We start from the raw sequence: 17,573 nt of genomic DNA on the forward strand, positions 1-17,573 counted from the left end.
TCGTATTTAAGAGAGTCATATCCTTATAAAAGTACCTTCACTAGTTGTACAGTTCTTGCTAGCAAAACAACACTTGTCACCTGTAATCTTGTCACACTCACACACAACCACAAAGATAGCAATGATTAAGCACTTCCAACATTGTTTTACAACATTGGAATGACCAAAAACAGAACAAAATCCAAATGTATCCTTTATTCATCTAAATTAGCTAATCAAACCCATAACAAATTTATAGCAACCACCCCAATGGCTCCAGCAACGCAGTGCCTCATTCCCAGGTCTTGCACTTCTTGTCTTTTAGCCTCATACTTGAAACTGGGAGTGGTGGAATGCTCTGCTCATGCCTGAACACATTATCAGGATCCACTTTGGTCTTTATTTTCACCAACCTGTTGAAATTATCCTTGAAATACATATTGCCCCAAGCAGTTGCCTGTATGTAACTTGTGCTGTTCTTCTTGTTCATTCCCAAATCCAGATCTCTATAGTTCACATATGCCTCCCTTGGGAACTTGGACACATAAGGAGTCATGTAGTTGTAAAGCTTCCTAATCCAATCTATATGCTTTGAGGCATTCTTATCCCCATCTTGCCAAAGAGTTAAGTACTGGATTTTGTAGAGTGTTCCATTCCTGTGAGGGAAGGGAATATCAGATTCTGAAAATTTGCTCATCATTCCACCATATGGGTTCCAAATCATCAAGGGACTATCTTCTTCCAGCAATCTTTGCCACAACCCCTTAAGTCCAGTTTCTGGTATTGTATCTCTCACAAAATCTGACTTGGCTTTGAAGTAGTTCTTGAAAGTTGACTTTCCTTGAAGCAGAACTTCAGGGGGAGTGTCATTTGGATAGCCAGCAATATAGAGCACAGATTTGATCCAACTAGTTTCAAGACAATCTTTTTTAGTCAAAACCAATTCAGGAAAGCTTTCTTTCATCACTTGGAGGAGTCTGTCAGCACCACCAAGGAATTGAGCATTATAAGATGTTGTGATAGTTCTCTCAGTTTTGTTCCCAACAGTGGCTGGTTGAATGATGACTCTGATGAAGAGATCCTCATCAATATAGGGTGCCACTTCCTGCCATCTGTGGAGAATCCTGGTTGCATCTTGCTCTAGGCTCCTTGTAACTGTGAAAACTGTGACAGTTTCTGGCACAGGAACAAGCTTTATTTTCCACCAAAGAAGGATACCAAAGCTTGCTCCTCCACCTCCTCTAATAGCCCAAAAGAGATCTTCCCCCATGGCTTCCCTATCAAGGATTTGGCCATTTGCATCAACTATTCTTGCATCTAGGACATTGTCAGCTCCAAGGCCATACTTTCTCATCATGGATCCATATGCACCTCCCGTGATGTGCCCTCCAACACCTAAACTTGTGCAAAGGCCTGCAGGGAAACCATGAACCGAACTTTTCTCATATATTTTGTAATAGACCTCCCCAATAGTGGCACCGGCTTGAATCCAAGCAGTGTTGTCTTCTATATCAACGTTGACGGCGCGAAGCTTTGACAAATCAACAATTATGAAAGGGGTCTCAACTTCAGAAACATATGAGAGTCCTTCATAGTCATGGCCACCGCTACGAATTCTCAGATGAATTCCAAGTTTCTTTGAGCAAGTCACTGCCACTTGGACATGTGAATCGGTCGAGGGTGTGAATATAAGCTCGGGTTTATGCGCTGAGGGCACCAAATACCTTAGGTTCTGTGCAGAGGATTCAAGGATCTTGTTGAATGATGCATTTTGTGGAGTGTAAATTGATGCATAAAATGGAGCTGCTTTGTCTGAATAGAAGCTGAGACATTGGACAAAGTTTTCTTCAAGTGAAGCTGAAGCTGCCATTGAAACTGATAATAGGAGGATTAAAGTTGCTAAGTTTGAGCTTGGTGACACCATGGTTTTGTGTTCTGAGGTTTTGGTTTCAATTTTTTGTGCTTAAGGAGGCTACCACAAATGTTATATTTATATGACCATAATGTGCTATGGTCACAATGTGTTACACAATAGTTTACGTATAATTGAGCTAAGACAAACGTCATAATACAGATGAAGAGTGTTGGCATTATCTTGTGGCTAATGTTCTATTCTTAATTATGACATTGTGAAACATGAGTTTCTGATGTATCTTTGATTACAAGAACATCGACCCCTTTTCACATTTAACATAATCTGAAAGGATTTCTCTATGCTTCATAGTTGCTAAAAAGAATGGTATAAGCAAACCAACTGTCTTCAATGGCCCCACTAGTTTTATAACATTTTAGAATAACGAGATAAGCTTGTCAGTATTCTTGCAGCATCATATATATGAGCATGCAACAACTAAAGGAAATTCTGCATTTTTTTTAATTAATTGTTCCATATTCCATGATAATTAATTCATTTCATGGCTTTGTAGTGGGGATAAACGGCAGGTCCACAACATCACTCGTTCATTGGTACATATTTTACTTCACTTGATAGTGTTACGCAAAGTTTAATGGCAAACTCTTAAAAGTTTTGTAAATACTTGTTTGCCAAGCGTAGTTAATGTAACAAGAAGAAATTTCCATCTCCAGAAGGTAAACTTCTTCTGCATATATAGAATTATTCTCGTTTTCAAGTTATAGAGTAATCTTTGTAATTTTGCACAAATTTATAAGGGTGAGCGTAACTTATAAATGTATGGAAAACTAAAATGGAAAAAAAAAAACCTTATTATCTAATTATTTGGAAAGGTAGGTAACGTAGGGAAAAAGTGTTTAACGAACAGTATAGTTTGTAGTGAAGAAAGTGTACAATATTCCAGTTTTAGAGGTAGGAATTATTTTCTGTAGAATACATTTCTTCATTTTGGAATGGAAATATTTTTTTTGGTGTGGTTGTTAACAGAGAAAATATTACTATAGCCCAATGATATAACCTTCCCAAGGTAAATTTTTTATATTGAAACTGTTTCTCTCTTTTTCTTTTCATAGTTATTTGGCTTTAAAAGAAGAACAAATGGACGCTTAAAGAGAGGGAAAGTTAGGAAAATGAAAGAAAGTAAGAAGCTTCATCTTCCTTTACGATTGGAGATACATGGATTCCGTGTAGTATGTGCAACAAACAAACGGTACATAAAAAATTGCCAATTTTATGAAAAGCGTAACGTGAACCTTTTATAGTTTTGCTAATGCTTATAAACGGAGATTCCAGTGCCAAGTTTGAGCTCAGTGATTGAAAATTTTCTAAAGTTTGGAATTTGAACCTCCAAAAGTCACATCCTCCGTAACTCGAGAAACAATTAGTAGATAAGTTTTTAGATTAAAAAAAAATTGCATCGATCTGCAAGGTGTTGTTGAAGATTTCTATTACACACATAAATGAATAAATAAATTAAGATTATTAAATTTCATTTTTCAGCTTTAACGTGGTTAGAGGAATGAAATGCATTTTCTTTTATAGATATAAGCACCGAAGCATTAATTACTAAATGTTTTTTTTAATCTGTTTTTGCTCTTTTTATGTATTGACTGAATTAACTTTTTTAAAATATCGTGATTTTTGTAACAGCAAGTTCTTCCCTAACAGTTTGTGATTTGATTGCCACTCCTACCCAGGACTGAACCCCTCTGGATGATACACAATATTACGCCGCACCATATCTTTTGCTGTTGTCAAATTTTCAACTGAAACCACGGTTTCGCCTATCCTAATCTGGAACACGTTTAATAAGTTGAGATGCACCAATAGTTTTTTTTTATCTGAAACAATCCTGATCGAATCGGACAGGATCATGATGAATGATAAAATTCTCTCTTTAAATATTTAATAAAATCATATATCATGACTCAAAGTTAAAATTTCTTATTAAACTAAAACAATCTTATGTTAATTAATAGATGCGTTTGGTGCTGATGTACCAATAGTTGGTGTTGCATATTCATGTGTCCATGAAATAGTAGTGTTACCTCTAGCTTCGTGCACCACTTAAGAATCCACTAAGTGGTCAATCTTGAGAAACTTTTTTTACAAAATGGAAATGGCGCAGCTGTACAAGTCTCTTTGCGTGGTATGGCATGCGTATAAAATCAGTACTGGATTCAAGTCAACCACTATCGACAAATTAAAGAAAGGAAAAATCTCTGGCAAATTAATTATTTGGGGATATATATAAGGATTCTATAAACAAGGCCACGAGCTAGGAAGAGACAAGATTCCTAGGCATTTTGAATTATGAGTGGATGATAATGTGCCATTTATAACCTAGTAGTGGATTATGTTCTAATAGGAATACACGTAACCTGCCAAGTAAGACTACCATCATCTTGTATAAAATAAATGTACAGTTTCATAGGAACTTTCATGGGAAGAATGCAAAGTTGAGTTGATGTACATCTTAGGATATAAATAAATTAAATAATAAGAAAGGTAATTTAGGAAAAAAGATATTTTTAAATTAGATTGATATAATTCCTTTATCTCCATAATCAAATGGTTAACATTTCTTAGTTTGATAAAACTTTGTTGCTGCACCATCAATTTAAAAACATATGCGATCTCTTCCTCCCTGTTGACCTCGGGTTGTGTTTTCCTCTTCAATCTCTAATGAATTTTGGTTGTTTATTCATTTTGTGACATATTTGTATCAATCCTTGTGAGTGAATGCCAATTGGAACGAAAATGTGAAGTGTCACCTTGGAGCCACAATTAAAATTGGTCAAAGAAGTTAACACAAGGGTTAACCTCGAATGAGATTCATAATTTTAGAAATCAAATAATATGCAAAGTCAATTAAAAGAAATTGTACGGCGACAAGTTGATAGGTATTTTGCAGATCTTCTAATTCTTGAAAAAGAGACAATCATGGTAGTTTCTTCACTTCAACAACTTCTCTTCTTCTGCAAGAAAATGGTAAATGAAAAGAAACAATCATATAGACAAAATAATACAAAGAGATATAAAAGAGTAGAAAAAAAGTTAAATATGAAAACTGTACGTGGAATGACAGAGGTGAAAGTTGGAGTTTCACAGTAGGTGGAAGGAGAATATTTTAGAGGAGATAGAAGGAGGAGACACACTGAAAGATATAGGTATTGGATTGCAACACCATATGTGGAGAAAACTTCATTATGGTATGTAATTAACAAAATTTTGTTAAAAACCGTAACCACTAGACATTGATTGTTGTTGTATCAACTTTTCTGTTACAATAGGAGATGAGACAGAATAAAGAAGAAGATAAATAAAATGAGTATTGTACAGAATTTGACACATGATCAATTATGCTGATGTAAGAATAATATAGCGACGTGTTTGCATATAGTTTCTTAGTTCACAATTTATATATTATAAATGGATAATAACTTTTTTCTTTTGAAATACACATTCATGCACATGAATTAAAGTGCCATGATGAACTTGAAAAGACACAATTGTGTCTAGCCTTTATAATAAAAAATGGATTGCTTCCATGTGTTTCATAATTTATCCATTTTCATTTTCTCCGTCTGTCAATTTAAATTTTAAATGCTGACGAATATTTTTTATCAGGAATGGAACATCATATACATAAGAAACATTGACGGATTCAAGGGGTGACGAGCTGAGGCCTTCTCCCTCCCATAAGAAAAAATAGATTTTTGAATCGATATGTCTATTTTTTTTGGTAGCAGATCACGTATCTAGTTATATATATAAAATTAATAATAAATATTTTTGTTAAACTTATTATTTATTAAATAATTTTCTTTTAGAAGTTAAATATGAAATAATTGTGTAAATAAATTTTGGTCCCGCCTCTAATACACTCATGCGTCAGTCACTCCGTCCCTGATAAGAAAGACTTGATTACAATTTACATCTGTCTATCTATATTTTTCATCAAAATTTCCTATACACATGCTGTAACTTTTATTTCAGTTTTCACAAAAATTCACGTATCAACATTTAAAGTTCCATTTATTTCTTCTTTCTCTTTATCAGGATTAACACCTCACGTTATTCTATGTGATATATCCAACATAAAAAATGTCATAAACAATCCCCATCAGAGAATATTCTACCCTTCAAAACATTGTAATTGCCAATGGTTTTTCCTTCATGAATAATTAATACCTCCCTAGCTCAATATATTCATGTTTCACGTACTAAATAGCCGCATGAATTGTCTATAAGTGCTTAAGCTCTGAAAGTGTATGTATAGAAACAAATATGGCCTTTTCATGTATCAAATTAGCTCTCCTATCAATCTCCATTTTCATCACAATTTTCCCTGAAACCTCATTTTCTGTTGACCCTGAAAGCGGTTTCCTCCAAGCTTTTCAGCTGGTTTAGAAGACTCAAACTCAACTACAGAAGTAATACTCACCCAAAGCAGCTCTTCTTACACATCCCTTTTGCAATCTTTAATAAGGAACCTCAGATTCTTGAACAGTTCAGTCCCAAAACCTAACCTAATTGTCACTCCACAAAACCTAGCCCACATTCAAGCAGCAATTACTTGTTCAAGGAAACATGGCCTACAAGTGAGAGTTAGAAGTGGAGGGCATGACTATGAGGGTCTTTCTTATGTCTCTGATGTTCCATTCCTCATCATTGATCTCATAAACCTTAGGTCCATAAACATTGACATTAATGATGAAAGTGCATGGGTTCAAGCTGGTGCTACTCTTGGGGAGCTCTGTTATGCAATTGCAAAAACAAGTAATATGTGTGGCTTCCCAGATGGTAGTTGTCCCACAGTTGGTGTAGGAGGCCACTTGAGTGTAGTTGGATTTGGCACAATTTTCAGAAAATATGGCCTTGCAGCTGATCAAGTAATTGATGCTGAAATGGTAGATGTTAATGGAAACATACTAAATAGAACTTTGATGGGGGAAGATCTTTTATGGGACATAAGAGGTGGTGGAGGGTCAAGCTTTGGAGTGATCACTGCATGGAAAGTTAAGCTTGTACCTGTTCCCCCAAAAGTGACAATTTTCAATGTTGCAAAAACACTTGATCAAGGTGCAAGTAACCTTTTCCAAAAATGGCAAACTATTTCTCACAAGCTTCCTAATGAACTTTTTCTTCACTCAGTTATGGGAGTTGCCAATTCATCATCACCTAATGGTGGAAAAACTGTTGTGGTTTCTTTCACTGGATTGTATCTAGGGACAGCTGAGAACCTGCTTCCTTTGATGCAAAACAATTTTGCTGAGTTGGGTTTGCAGCTCAACAGCTTCACTGAGATGAGTTGGATTCAGTCAGTTCTTTACAAATACAGATTATTCAATCAATGGACCCTTGGAGGTTTTGCTTCAGAGAAACCAAACATTCAGAAGCTTCAAAGCAACATCAGACTATGTTACAGAACCCATTCCTGTGGCAGGTTTGGAAGGGCTGTGGAACATGTTGCTCGAAGAGAACACAGTCAACACACCAATCTGATCCTGACACCATATGGAGGGAGAATGAGCGAGATTTCAGGATCAGAAACTCCATTTCCACATAGAAATGGGAGCATATATGGGATCCAGTATTTGGTGTATTGGGACTCAAATGAAGAAACACCAAAGCACATATATGGGATGAGAAGATTATATTCATACGTGACACCTTATGTTTCAAAGTGTCCAAGGGCTGCATATTTGAATTATAGGGACCTTAACCTAGGAGTGAACCGAGGCAGCACAAGCTATGAAGAAGCAAAATCTTGGGGTGTGAAGTATTTTAAGTTTCATTTTGAAAGATTGGCACGAGTCAAAGCTGAATTTGATCCTAGCAATTTCTTCTGGCATGAGCAGAGCATTCCACCTTCGTTTAATTAAGTTGTCTATATCCTGAAAAAGAAACTAGCAAAAATTTGGTTAAGATGATATATGCCAAATTTGAACCACGTATTACAAACTTTTTGGGAAGAGTAGTACATAACTTGCATTGGAAGAAAGATATTTGGTGTATTCAATTTGGAGGTAATTTTGACTTCAATTTAATAAGCACTTCCTAAGACATCTTGTTTAACACAAATTAAATTTGTTAATGATTTTATAGCCATGGATATACGAACACTTTCATACTGTTAGCCATCCGGAGCCTATAGATACATATGTTGAGGAAAATCATTTATTATTTTGTATATTAAATGTAGTATCCAATAATTTGCAAAAGCACATCATCATCACTTGATTAGCAGCATGGTAAGTGAATTATAGCCTTTTAAGAGAGAGGTAGAGACAAAAAAAAAATGAGGAGGCGGGTGAGAGAAAAAAAATGAAAGAAAATTTGGTTGAAGTAAAAAAAAGTTAGTATATTAAGTGTAAAAAATAATAAGAAAAACGTTGTTGTCCATTATTTTAAGTTATTGTAGCAAAGATGAAGATGAGCTTTTTTGTCTAACCGAAAACGTAGATGATGCGAACTTAGACGTGAACGCATGGAGGAACTTTTTGGTGTGAACGAGAGAAGAACACATGGAGTGATGGAGGATTTTTGTTTGATCTGAACGAGAGAAGAACACATGGAGGTTTACAATCCTATGTTTTTGCAGTTTTAACTTGAGAGGGACATATAATAATGAGAAAGTGAATAGAGTATTTTTATCTTTATATTAATGATTTTTTTTGTAGCTTATAATAATGTTGTTTATTAGACAATTTTTTTTTTGTTATGTATTAATAAATATACAACATAAATATGCTTTCATGGTGTATTTTGATTTCGTACATAATGAAATTTTGTTGTATATATAAGGGGTGAAAATTTATTGGACATGACGGAAATAAGTTTTTGTCGTGTTTCTTGACTAACGAAAATGAATTTTTGTAAGGGGTATTTTAATAAAAAACATTAATCAAAAGGTTGAGGTGAACTTAGCAAAACAGGGTGCAGGAACAACAACCACTCTTACATTTCCATAATGCTTTGGACCCATTACCTCGACCCAATAAGCCTAGTAAGTTGCCAAGTTGCAACTTAAATAGTTAAATTCAAGGGAGTTGTTACGTGCACCCAGCATTATTGCTGGGGCACCCAGCAAACAGTGAAGTGGCGAAACTGCCCTTCAGCAATTATTCTTCCGGAAGAAGGTTCTTCCGGAAAGTTTCCGGAAATAATTTTTCCGGAAAGTTTCCGGAAGAATCTTCTTCCGGAAGAATAATTTGTGTCTTCCGGAAATACTCACAGACAATTTCCGGAAGAACGTCATCCGGAATGTTTCCGGAAGAAGCTTCTTCCGGAAGAATTCCATTGAGCTTCTTCCGGAAGTCTTCCGGAAGAAGCTTCTTCCGGAAGTTAGTTTTTTTTTTTAATGCGTATGTAATGACGATTTTGCCCTTGTGTAAATTTCTTTAAATTAACGTCTTCAGGCTGTGTTTTACTGCGCTTTCTTTCTTTCTTCTTCCGTTTGCTTTGTTTCTTCTTCCGTTTGCTTTGTTTCTTCTTCCGTTTGCTGTTGTTTCGGTGGTGGTCCCTTCAGCAGTCTGTTGGTGGTCCCGTGAAGTGAAGTATTTGAAGATTTGGTGGTCCCGTGTTCCGTATTTGAAGTTTTATTAGTGGCTGTTGTTCCTATTTTGTCGGAGGTACGCGTTTATTTCGTTTTCCGGTTAGCTTTTAGAGAAGAAAAACAGTAAAAAATGTATCCGGAAGAAATTTTAGGCACAGAAGGAGGAAGGTCCGGAATGACCACTTCCGGATCAAGGTCTTCCGGAAGTTACGAAGGCCAATTCCGGAAGAAGTGCTTCCGGAAAATATTTCCGGAATGTTAAATTATTACTAATTTATTTTAATTTCTGTTTTATAATTTTTTTAATTTCTGTTTTATATATATTTCTGTTAGTTAATAATGAATTATTGGTTTAATTAGGTATAATGATATATATTGTGGATTATAATTTTTTTTGTTTTATAATGGTATATATATATATATATATATATATATATATATATATATATATTTCTGTTTTATAATTTTTTTTTATTTCTGGTTTATATATGTTGTGGATTATTGATTTAATTAGGTATAATGGTATAATATTAAATGATTTAGGTAACTTAAATGTATAATGGTACAAAAATGTTTTATTAGTTGTTTATTATAGTGATAAGTTTAGTTTAAGTAAATAATGTAGTTATAAATTTAGAATATAGTGATAATTTTAATATAGTCGTGTATGATGCATATGTCCTATTAATATGTTTGTTATTTAAGGTATAGTAAATTTTTGGATGTGGTTATATGATAATTTGAATGTACTTGTGTATGATGCATATGTCCTTAAGGTCAACCAATTGTTATTCTCAGGCAAAGCAATGGGCAATTCCATATATTAGTAGAATGCAGGAATACACAAGCTTGATGTCATTCAAAACACACTATGTAGACCTAAATGAAGACTAAACATTCATTGTTTATTTATTTGTATTCATTATGCGATATAATTCGTTGTAACCCGTCACTAACCAATTAATATTATCAACTACTCGTTTGGTTAAGCAAGGAAATTGTTGGTCCAACAAAAATCATTTACGCGTACAGCATACATCATTGTCATAATTGACAACACATAATGACATGCATGCGTGTTACAGTTTGAGCGTGACAACACATTGGTTGACTTCAGTACACATTTTGAAACTAGCAGTCGCTCAACAACACATTGGTTGACTTGACTACACATTAGCGACAACACATTGGCTGACTTGACTACACGTAAAATCATTTCCTATTTCATCATGGCATCAAGATATAGAACAGAAGTTTCATAGTTTACCTGTAAGAAAATTGGCACGTAAATGGAAATGGTTCTTCACCTATTTCGTAGAAAGAGCTCCAACCCATAAGTGGCTGAGACTCCATGATCATGCTCCAGACACGAAGATATATAAAGACGTTGAAGTATTGAAGAAGGATTATAAGTCCCTTCCTTGCTGAAACAGTAGTAGAACGTGGGGAATATGAAAGGAAGTTGGCAATTTATATGAATACGAAATAGGAATATACGATGATGAGAGTGAATCATATGTAACTTAAGGTGGCTATTAATTGCTTGGAGAATGTGCGCGCCGCCTTCTATGCGTGAATGCGTTTTAATGGTGACGATGAGTATGCTTGCGAGAGTTACAAGAATACAAGGGGAATAAGAATATTCCAAGTTTGAACTTTAATGAACTCTCTTGCTTCTTTAATGAATAGGTTTTGAAGATTGTGATCGTGGAGCTTCTGTGCATTTGGAAGATTTGATCTTTTTTAGGATCCTTTAATTAATCCGTTTATCACATTGTAAACAAGCAAGATGAGAAATGGCCGCCCTCCATTGTCGGAACTGGGGAACGGGACTATTTTTTTTGGATTCTTTGACGTCCAAACATGAGAAATGGCCGCCCTCCATTGTCTCAGGGCACAGGCACACCCACGCAAAAAAATCCCAAACATGGGTACTTGAACATGGAAAAAGGGTTCATTTCCTATTTTTTTCGATTTTGAGGCTTTGTTTTGACGTGTTAGTTGACGGAACTGGGGAACGGGACTATTTTTTTTGGATTCTTTGACGTCCAAACAAAAGAACTGGGGAACGGGACTATTTCCTGATTTATTAATTATTTTAAAAACATTTATTTTTTATGTAATTCTTACAAACAAAACTCATGATTCTAGGTTCCCTTTTTTTAAAAATAAATTTAAAACAACCGTAAACTTCGCTTAAGGACCACAAACAATCGGAATAACAAACTATATTATAAAATAATAAACTGTGCAAAACACGCCAACTATATTAAACAAAAACTGTAATAATTACAAATATTCATGTCAACTACAACACAACAATATAAATACAATGATCAATGGTCCGTGCGGCGTCTCTGACGAGCCCTGACCGTCCCATCAGCACTGGGTCCCCCTCTCGCGATCGTCAGGCAGTCCTGCATAATGTCATATAACTCTGTGCCTGCAGTGACTATCCTAAGGTTGAGCACACGCTCCAACCTCTGTGCAATCGCCTCATATCCCTCGTAATCATCCTGTCAAAGTCAGTAAAAATATTTATTATGAAATTCAAAATAAACAACAACTCATAAAACATTAAACGCGCAAATAATCTTACCACATATGGAGGGGGGTCAAATGCCATTGGAACCTGGGGGCTGGGCGGCTGTATGTAGTCCTCAGGGTCTGCAGCTGGTGCATCCCTCTGCTGGTCAGCTGCCTGGGTTGGTGTCATGAAAGGGTGAGATATGCGGAAAAACCACTCAATGTAATCCGCAGATACCTGCCCAGGCACTAAACAAGGCTGACCCGCAGGTAGTAAGTGATCCGCAAACTCCATCCACCTGTCATCTATCTGCTCCTGTGACAATCGTGCACTAACAGGCGGCGGAGGGATGCTCTGGATGTAACCGAACTGGCGTACCACCCTCTCCGGTCGAACTGCGACGATCATAGGACCCCATCTGAGCTGACCCTGGAACGATGAAATCTCCTGAAACGCCCTAACACCCCGATGCTCCGTGTACGGCAACCAAGACACATCTGTGACGGTCAAACCATCACAACGTGCCCTGTAGGGTGCTCCTGTGATGCCCTTCATGTGCGCCTTCGACGTCAACCACCGGGAAGCACGTGGGGACGTCTCCTGGTATGTGTCGTCAGTCACGCACTGATGCACACTAGGGAAGTGCTCATAGATCCAGCACTACACAATAATTGAGGTTAACATAACATAAAAACATGTTTAAATCATAATCGAACCTAACATATTAATAAACACAAAATTTACCTGAAATAGCGTCAAGTACCCCGCAAGCTGTCGGGTGGTGGTCCTACAAGCCTCATCTAACTGGTCGTACATATGAACCAGCGCGGCAACCCCCCAAGCGTAACCACCACTATGAGCGAGGTCCCGGAAAGCGTCAAGGTGGACCACATGCACGTATGTTGCACTCTTATTAGCAAAAAGAGTGCAACCGACAAGGTGCAGCAAATAAGCGCGAGCTGCGACAATCCACCGCCGGGCCTGACATCTGGTCTCATAAATGTCACGAACCCATCCTAATCGTACATATGCTCCACGTGTGAGTGCTGTCTCGGCTCTGGCCTCCTCCGCAGACACTTCCAGCAACTCCGTGAGCAAGAATCTGGCCTCCTCCGTAGAAAGAGCGTGGAAACTGTGCAAGGCGCCAGTGATGGGCAAATGTAGAATGGACGACACATCATCCAATGTGATCGTCAGCTCTCCTACTGGAAGGTGGAAGGTGCTAGTCTCACTGTGCCACCTCTCCACAAATGCGGATATAAGTCCAGGATCGCCAGTAATAACTGAACAATCTATCAGTGGACTTAATCCTGTGGCAGCCACCAGGCCTTCAATCTCAGGCACTGGCCTCCCAATCAGTGTCAGCTTCCTCCCATGTGACACTAACTTCAAATCAGGACGTTCCTGATTTGAAGTACAAATTATACAATTATTAAAAAAAATTAATCATAAACAAATAAATAAACAATGACAAATAATTAACAAATTAAAATACCTGTCCACTCCACACGGCATGTGCAACATGCTCGGCAAATGATGTGAGCACTGACGGGTCACGTGGACCACCAGGGAATCCCTCTGCAGCATCATCACCATCTGACCCCTCACCACTATCAACACCCTGTGCGTCCGCACGCATCTCAGGTGCCTCCGTAGGCTGCTCAGGGACATCATCAGTCATGTCAGCGACGTCCTCAGCCATATCACGTCCCTCCGTAGTCATCTGATGAACGCGTAGCCTACGGGCTGAGGCAGTAGGCCTACGCCTCTCGGGAACATCGCCAGCATCCTCGTCAGCAGCTCTATCTCTGCCTACGACTCTACCTATGGCACGACCTAAACCTCGTGTTCTAGCCATGATCTGTAAATCATGTCGAACACGTATTTTTTTCGGTCAAAATATACACAATTTTCTTTATAAAAAATCAACTTTATTTATAAACAAATAAGACTAACTTAAATCAAATTATTTTCACACATACACGACCTAATTTTAAAAAAAAAATTAAACAACTTCATTTATATAAAAAAAAACAACTAATGTAAAATAAAATTATTAATAAACATGCACAACTTAATTTTTTTTAAAAAAAATTAAACAACTTCATTTATAAAAAAAAAACACAACTAATATAAAAATAATTCATTACTAAACATCCACAACTTAATTTTAAAAAAAAAATAAACAACTTCATTTATAAAAAAAAACACAACTAATGTAAAAAAAATTAATTAGTAAACATCCACAAGTTAATTTTTTTTAAAAAAATTAAACAACTAATGTAAAAAAAAAATTATTTAGTAAACATCCACAATTTTTTTAGTAAATAAAATACTTCATTTATAATAAAATAAACTAATTAATTATAAAAAATTAGTATTTTTATAAAACTTCCAAAACACACAACTTTAATTATAAAAATAGACAACTTCATTTTTTAAAAAAAAACACTAATTTAAAAAAAAACAATAAACAAAAACAAACACAACTACTTTTATAAAAGAAAATTAATTTACAAATTAATATTTAGTAAAAATACACAATTTAAATTATAAAAAAAATATGACATCAAAAACCCAAACTTCATTTTTCATAAAATCTAAAAAACAAAATAACCAAAATAAATAAAATAATTCATTTAAAAAAAAAACAAAACAATTTCTGTTTAAAAAAAATTTAAAAAAAAAAAACACAAAAAAAAAACAAAAAAACCACTTCCGGAAGAAGTGGTTCTTCCGGAAACATTCCGGAAGAAGGGGTTCTTCCGGAAAGGTCTTCCGGAACTTTGGAAGTTCTTCCGGAAGTGCGCGTCTTCCGGAAAGTTCCCGGAAGACGTTTTCCGGAAGTCTTCCGGAAGAACACTTCTTCCGGAAAACGTTTTGTTACTTCCGGAAGAACACTTCTTCCGGAAACTTTCCGGAAAAGGTTCTTCCGGAACTTCCGGAAGAACCCCTAACGGGTCTTCCGGAAGACGCCGTCGTCAGCCTTTTGAGCCATTTTTTCCGGCGTCCTCTCGTCTTCTCCCCTCTCGTCTTCTACCCTAGGTTTCGTCTTCTACCCTAAGGTTCCACTAACCTAACGTTACACTAACCTACCCTAATGTAGTGCATAACAAAACCAAAGCTAAGAAGAAGGCCACCTACCTCGAAAGCAAATGGGTCCAAGGGCTGTCGGAGAAGCTCGCAGAGAAGAAGCTTGTCGGGGAAGAGAGAAGAGAAGAAGCTTTTGCGGAAGAGACACAGTGAAAAAGAGAGAATGCTTCCGGGAAAAAAATGCTTTTTATTTTTTTAAATGAAGGGCAAAATTGACCTTTCATTGAATTGCTGGGTGCACCAGCAATATTGCTGGGTGCACCTAGCATATCCCTAAATTCAAAACCGGCAGTTTGCTATTATCCATTGGGTTTATGTTAAATTAATTAGTTGGGTTTATGTTTAAATAAATCACCCTATCAAAATTTTGATCCTGTGATCAACTTCTTGTTATCTTGAGTAAGACTTTCATGTCGTGTATCTCTTCTCATTTTATCTATTCTTAGAATTAATTATATAATTTTCACTATTATGTGTAAAATTTATGCGAATGTCATTTTAATTCCTTGGCCGGAGATAAAACAACGACATTTTTGGTTAAATAATCAAATGGAAAGAAGCATATGGCATACGAGTGGGATGCGTATGATTGCACTACAAATGACAAGGATATATCAGTTTCCCTGTTGAATGGAAAACCAAATGATACACTTCAATTTTGAAATATTCAACAACTTGCACACGTTTATATTTAATCAACATATTTTTTGTTTTTGAAAAATCAAACTCTGCCAGTTTTGGCCTCCAGGATGATCTTTTTTATATTCGTCCCACCAATATACATAAATGAGCAAATCCTCACACGTTAGTTCTTAAGATTATAGTTATTGAGATTTCAGTTTTTTATGAGATTTATTTGATGGTTAAATCTTTACAAAATTAATAATAAAATGACTAACTTAATAAAAGAAAATTTAAAAAAATAATAGAATGATTCATTTATGTTTAGAGAACATGATCGAGGATGAAATTAATTTGAAAATACATTAGCTGCTTATACGCGCTTAAAAAAACGCGTTTGTAATTGTAAGTAAGCCATTTACAACCCTTTATCTGTATATAATATAATATTTCTTATTTCTTTCTTAACAACGTACTTCTACTTGAAAATTGATCAATAATATTAATTTAATTTATTGTCTCATTTGGTAATCGAATTATCCAAACCAATTTCAGAAAAAGAAAAGATTTGGAGCTTAAGATAATCGATTATCCAATTGTTGAAAATGAAGAAAAGTTCTTTATGTAAATTGATAATCGATTATCACATATGATAATCGATTATCCACTTAGCACAAAAGGAACTAAAATTATTGGACTGAAACAAGTTAATCAATTATCCTTTTTGATAATCGATTAATCAATTTCTAGAATTGCAGAACAAAGGGGATTTTGTTGAATTAATTGATTACCTGGTTTTATAATCAATTAGATATGTTTTTATTGTCAAAATTTATAAATACCCCTAAATGTTTTCTTAGAAAAAGACTCTTGATTGGTTCAGTTTTAGAGAAAAACATTGCAAGAGAGTCTGAAAAACAATAACACTGCAATAAAATTGAAGATTGAAGTTGATCAAATAATCATTCATTTTAACAACATGATTTAATTATCTCGTGAAAAAGTATTGAAGATTAAAAATTTACACATTTCAGGTGTATTCAATCCTTTATCTTTTAATATTTTAGAGTATTGTTTTTTTTTGTTAGAGTTATTAGGGATGTTGGAGAATCTTTTTTTGTAGGATTCAAGAGAAAGATTTACTTTCTATTAGAGGATTATGTATGCATACTGTTTATACTAGTGTTCTTTATAAAGTGGAAGTTCCAAGAGATTTTAGAACAAATTGGATATAAGTTCGGATTGGATTTAACTAGTATGAAGTCTTGTATTATTCTCTTATTCTTTATAACTTTGAGTTTTGTAATCATCTTGATATTAGAATTGATTTCAAAGGATTATCATAAAAAGTTTCTATTTTCCATTTTTTTTGAAAAACTTTGATTGATTTATAGAGATGTTTTTAATTGATGTTAAAAACAATTTGATAAAGATTTTGAAAGAATTTATTCAACTTTCATTCTAAATTCTCAACCTGAACCAACATTCATAAAGGTCAACTTTATTTTAAAAAAATTGACATAAAAAGAATGAGTTTGATTTCAGTGTGAGTATCATTTTGATGAATAATTTATAAATATTCTTATAAATGTTTATTGAACTTTGAGGCTTGACTCTAATAAATTTTGAGACCCAACTCAGATAAATTTTTCAATACTAAAAAAACTTTTATAAACATTTTTATATTCTAGTTTGAGAAATGCAATAAACATTTAAAGGTTGTGTTTGGAAATTCATTCACAATTTTTTACACGGGGAATCTGATTTTCCAATACACTAAATTTAGAAGGAAGAGATTGATGAATTAGAAAACACACTTATTTATTTTGAGTTCGAGTTTTATGTTTTATCCGATTTAAATTGGAGTGTGTACATAATTT

At 35.1% G+C, this 17,573-nt stretch overlaps 1 protein-coding gene and 1 pseudogene across 1 annotated transcript; one reads left to right on the forward strand and one right to left on the reverse strand.

The window, feature by feature from the left end:
* On the reverse strand, positions 1 to 1,959 carry LOC114386352 (berberine bridge enzyme-like 13). The gene has a single exon (XM_028346348.1). The coding sequence runs from the start codon at positions 1,901 to 1,903 to the stop codon at positions 272 to 274; it is 1,632 nt and encodes a 543-aa protein (XP_028202149.1). The 5' UTR covers positions 1,904 to 1,959; the 3' UTR covers positions 1 to 271.
* Positions 1,960 to 6,181: 4,222 nt separating this feature from the next.
* Positions 6,182 to 7,779, forward strand: LOC114385818 (annotated as a pseudogene).
* Positions 7,780 to 17,573: the final 9,794 nt, after the last annotated feature.

The sequence above is a fragment of the Glycine soja genome, chromosome 15 (genome assembly GCF_004193775.1).
Source record: "Glycine soja cultivar W05 chromosome 15, ASM419377v2, whole genome shotgun sequence".
NCBI classification, from domain to species: domain Eukaryota; kingdom Viridiplantae; phylum Streptophyta; class Magnoliopsida; order Fabales; family Fabaceae; genus Glycine; species Glycine soja.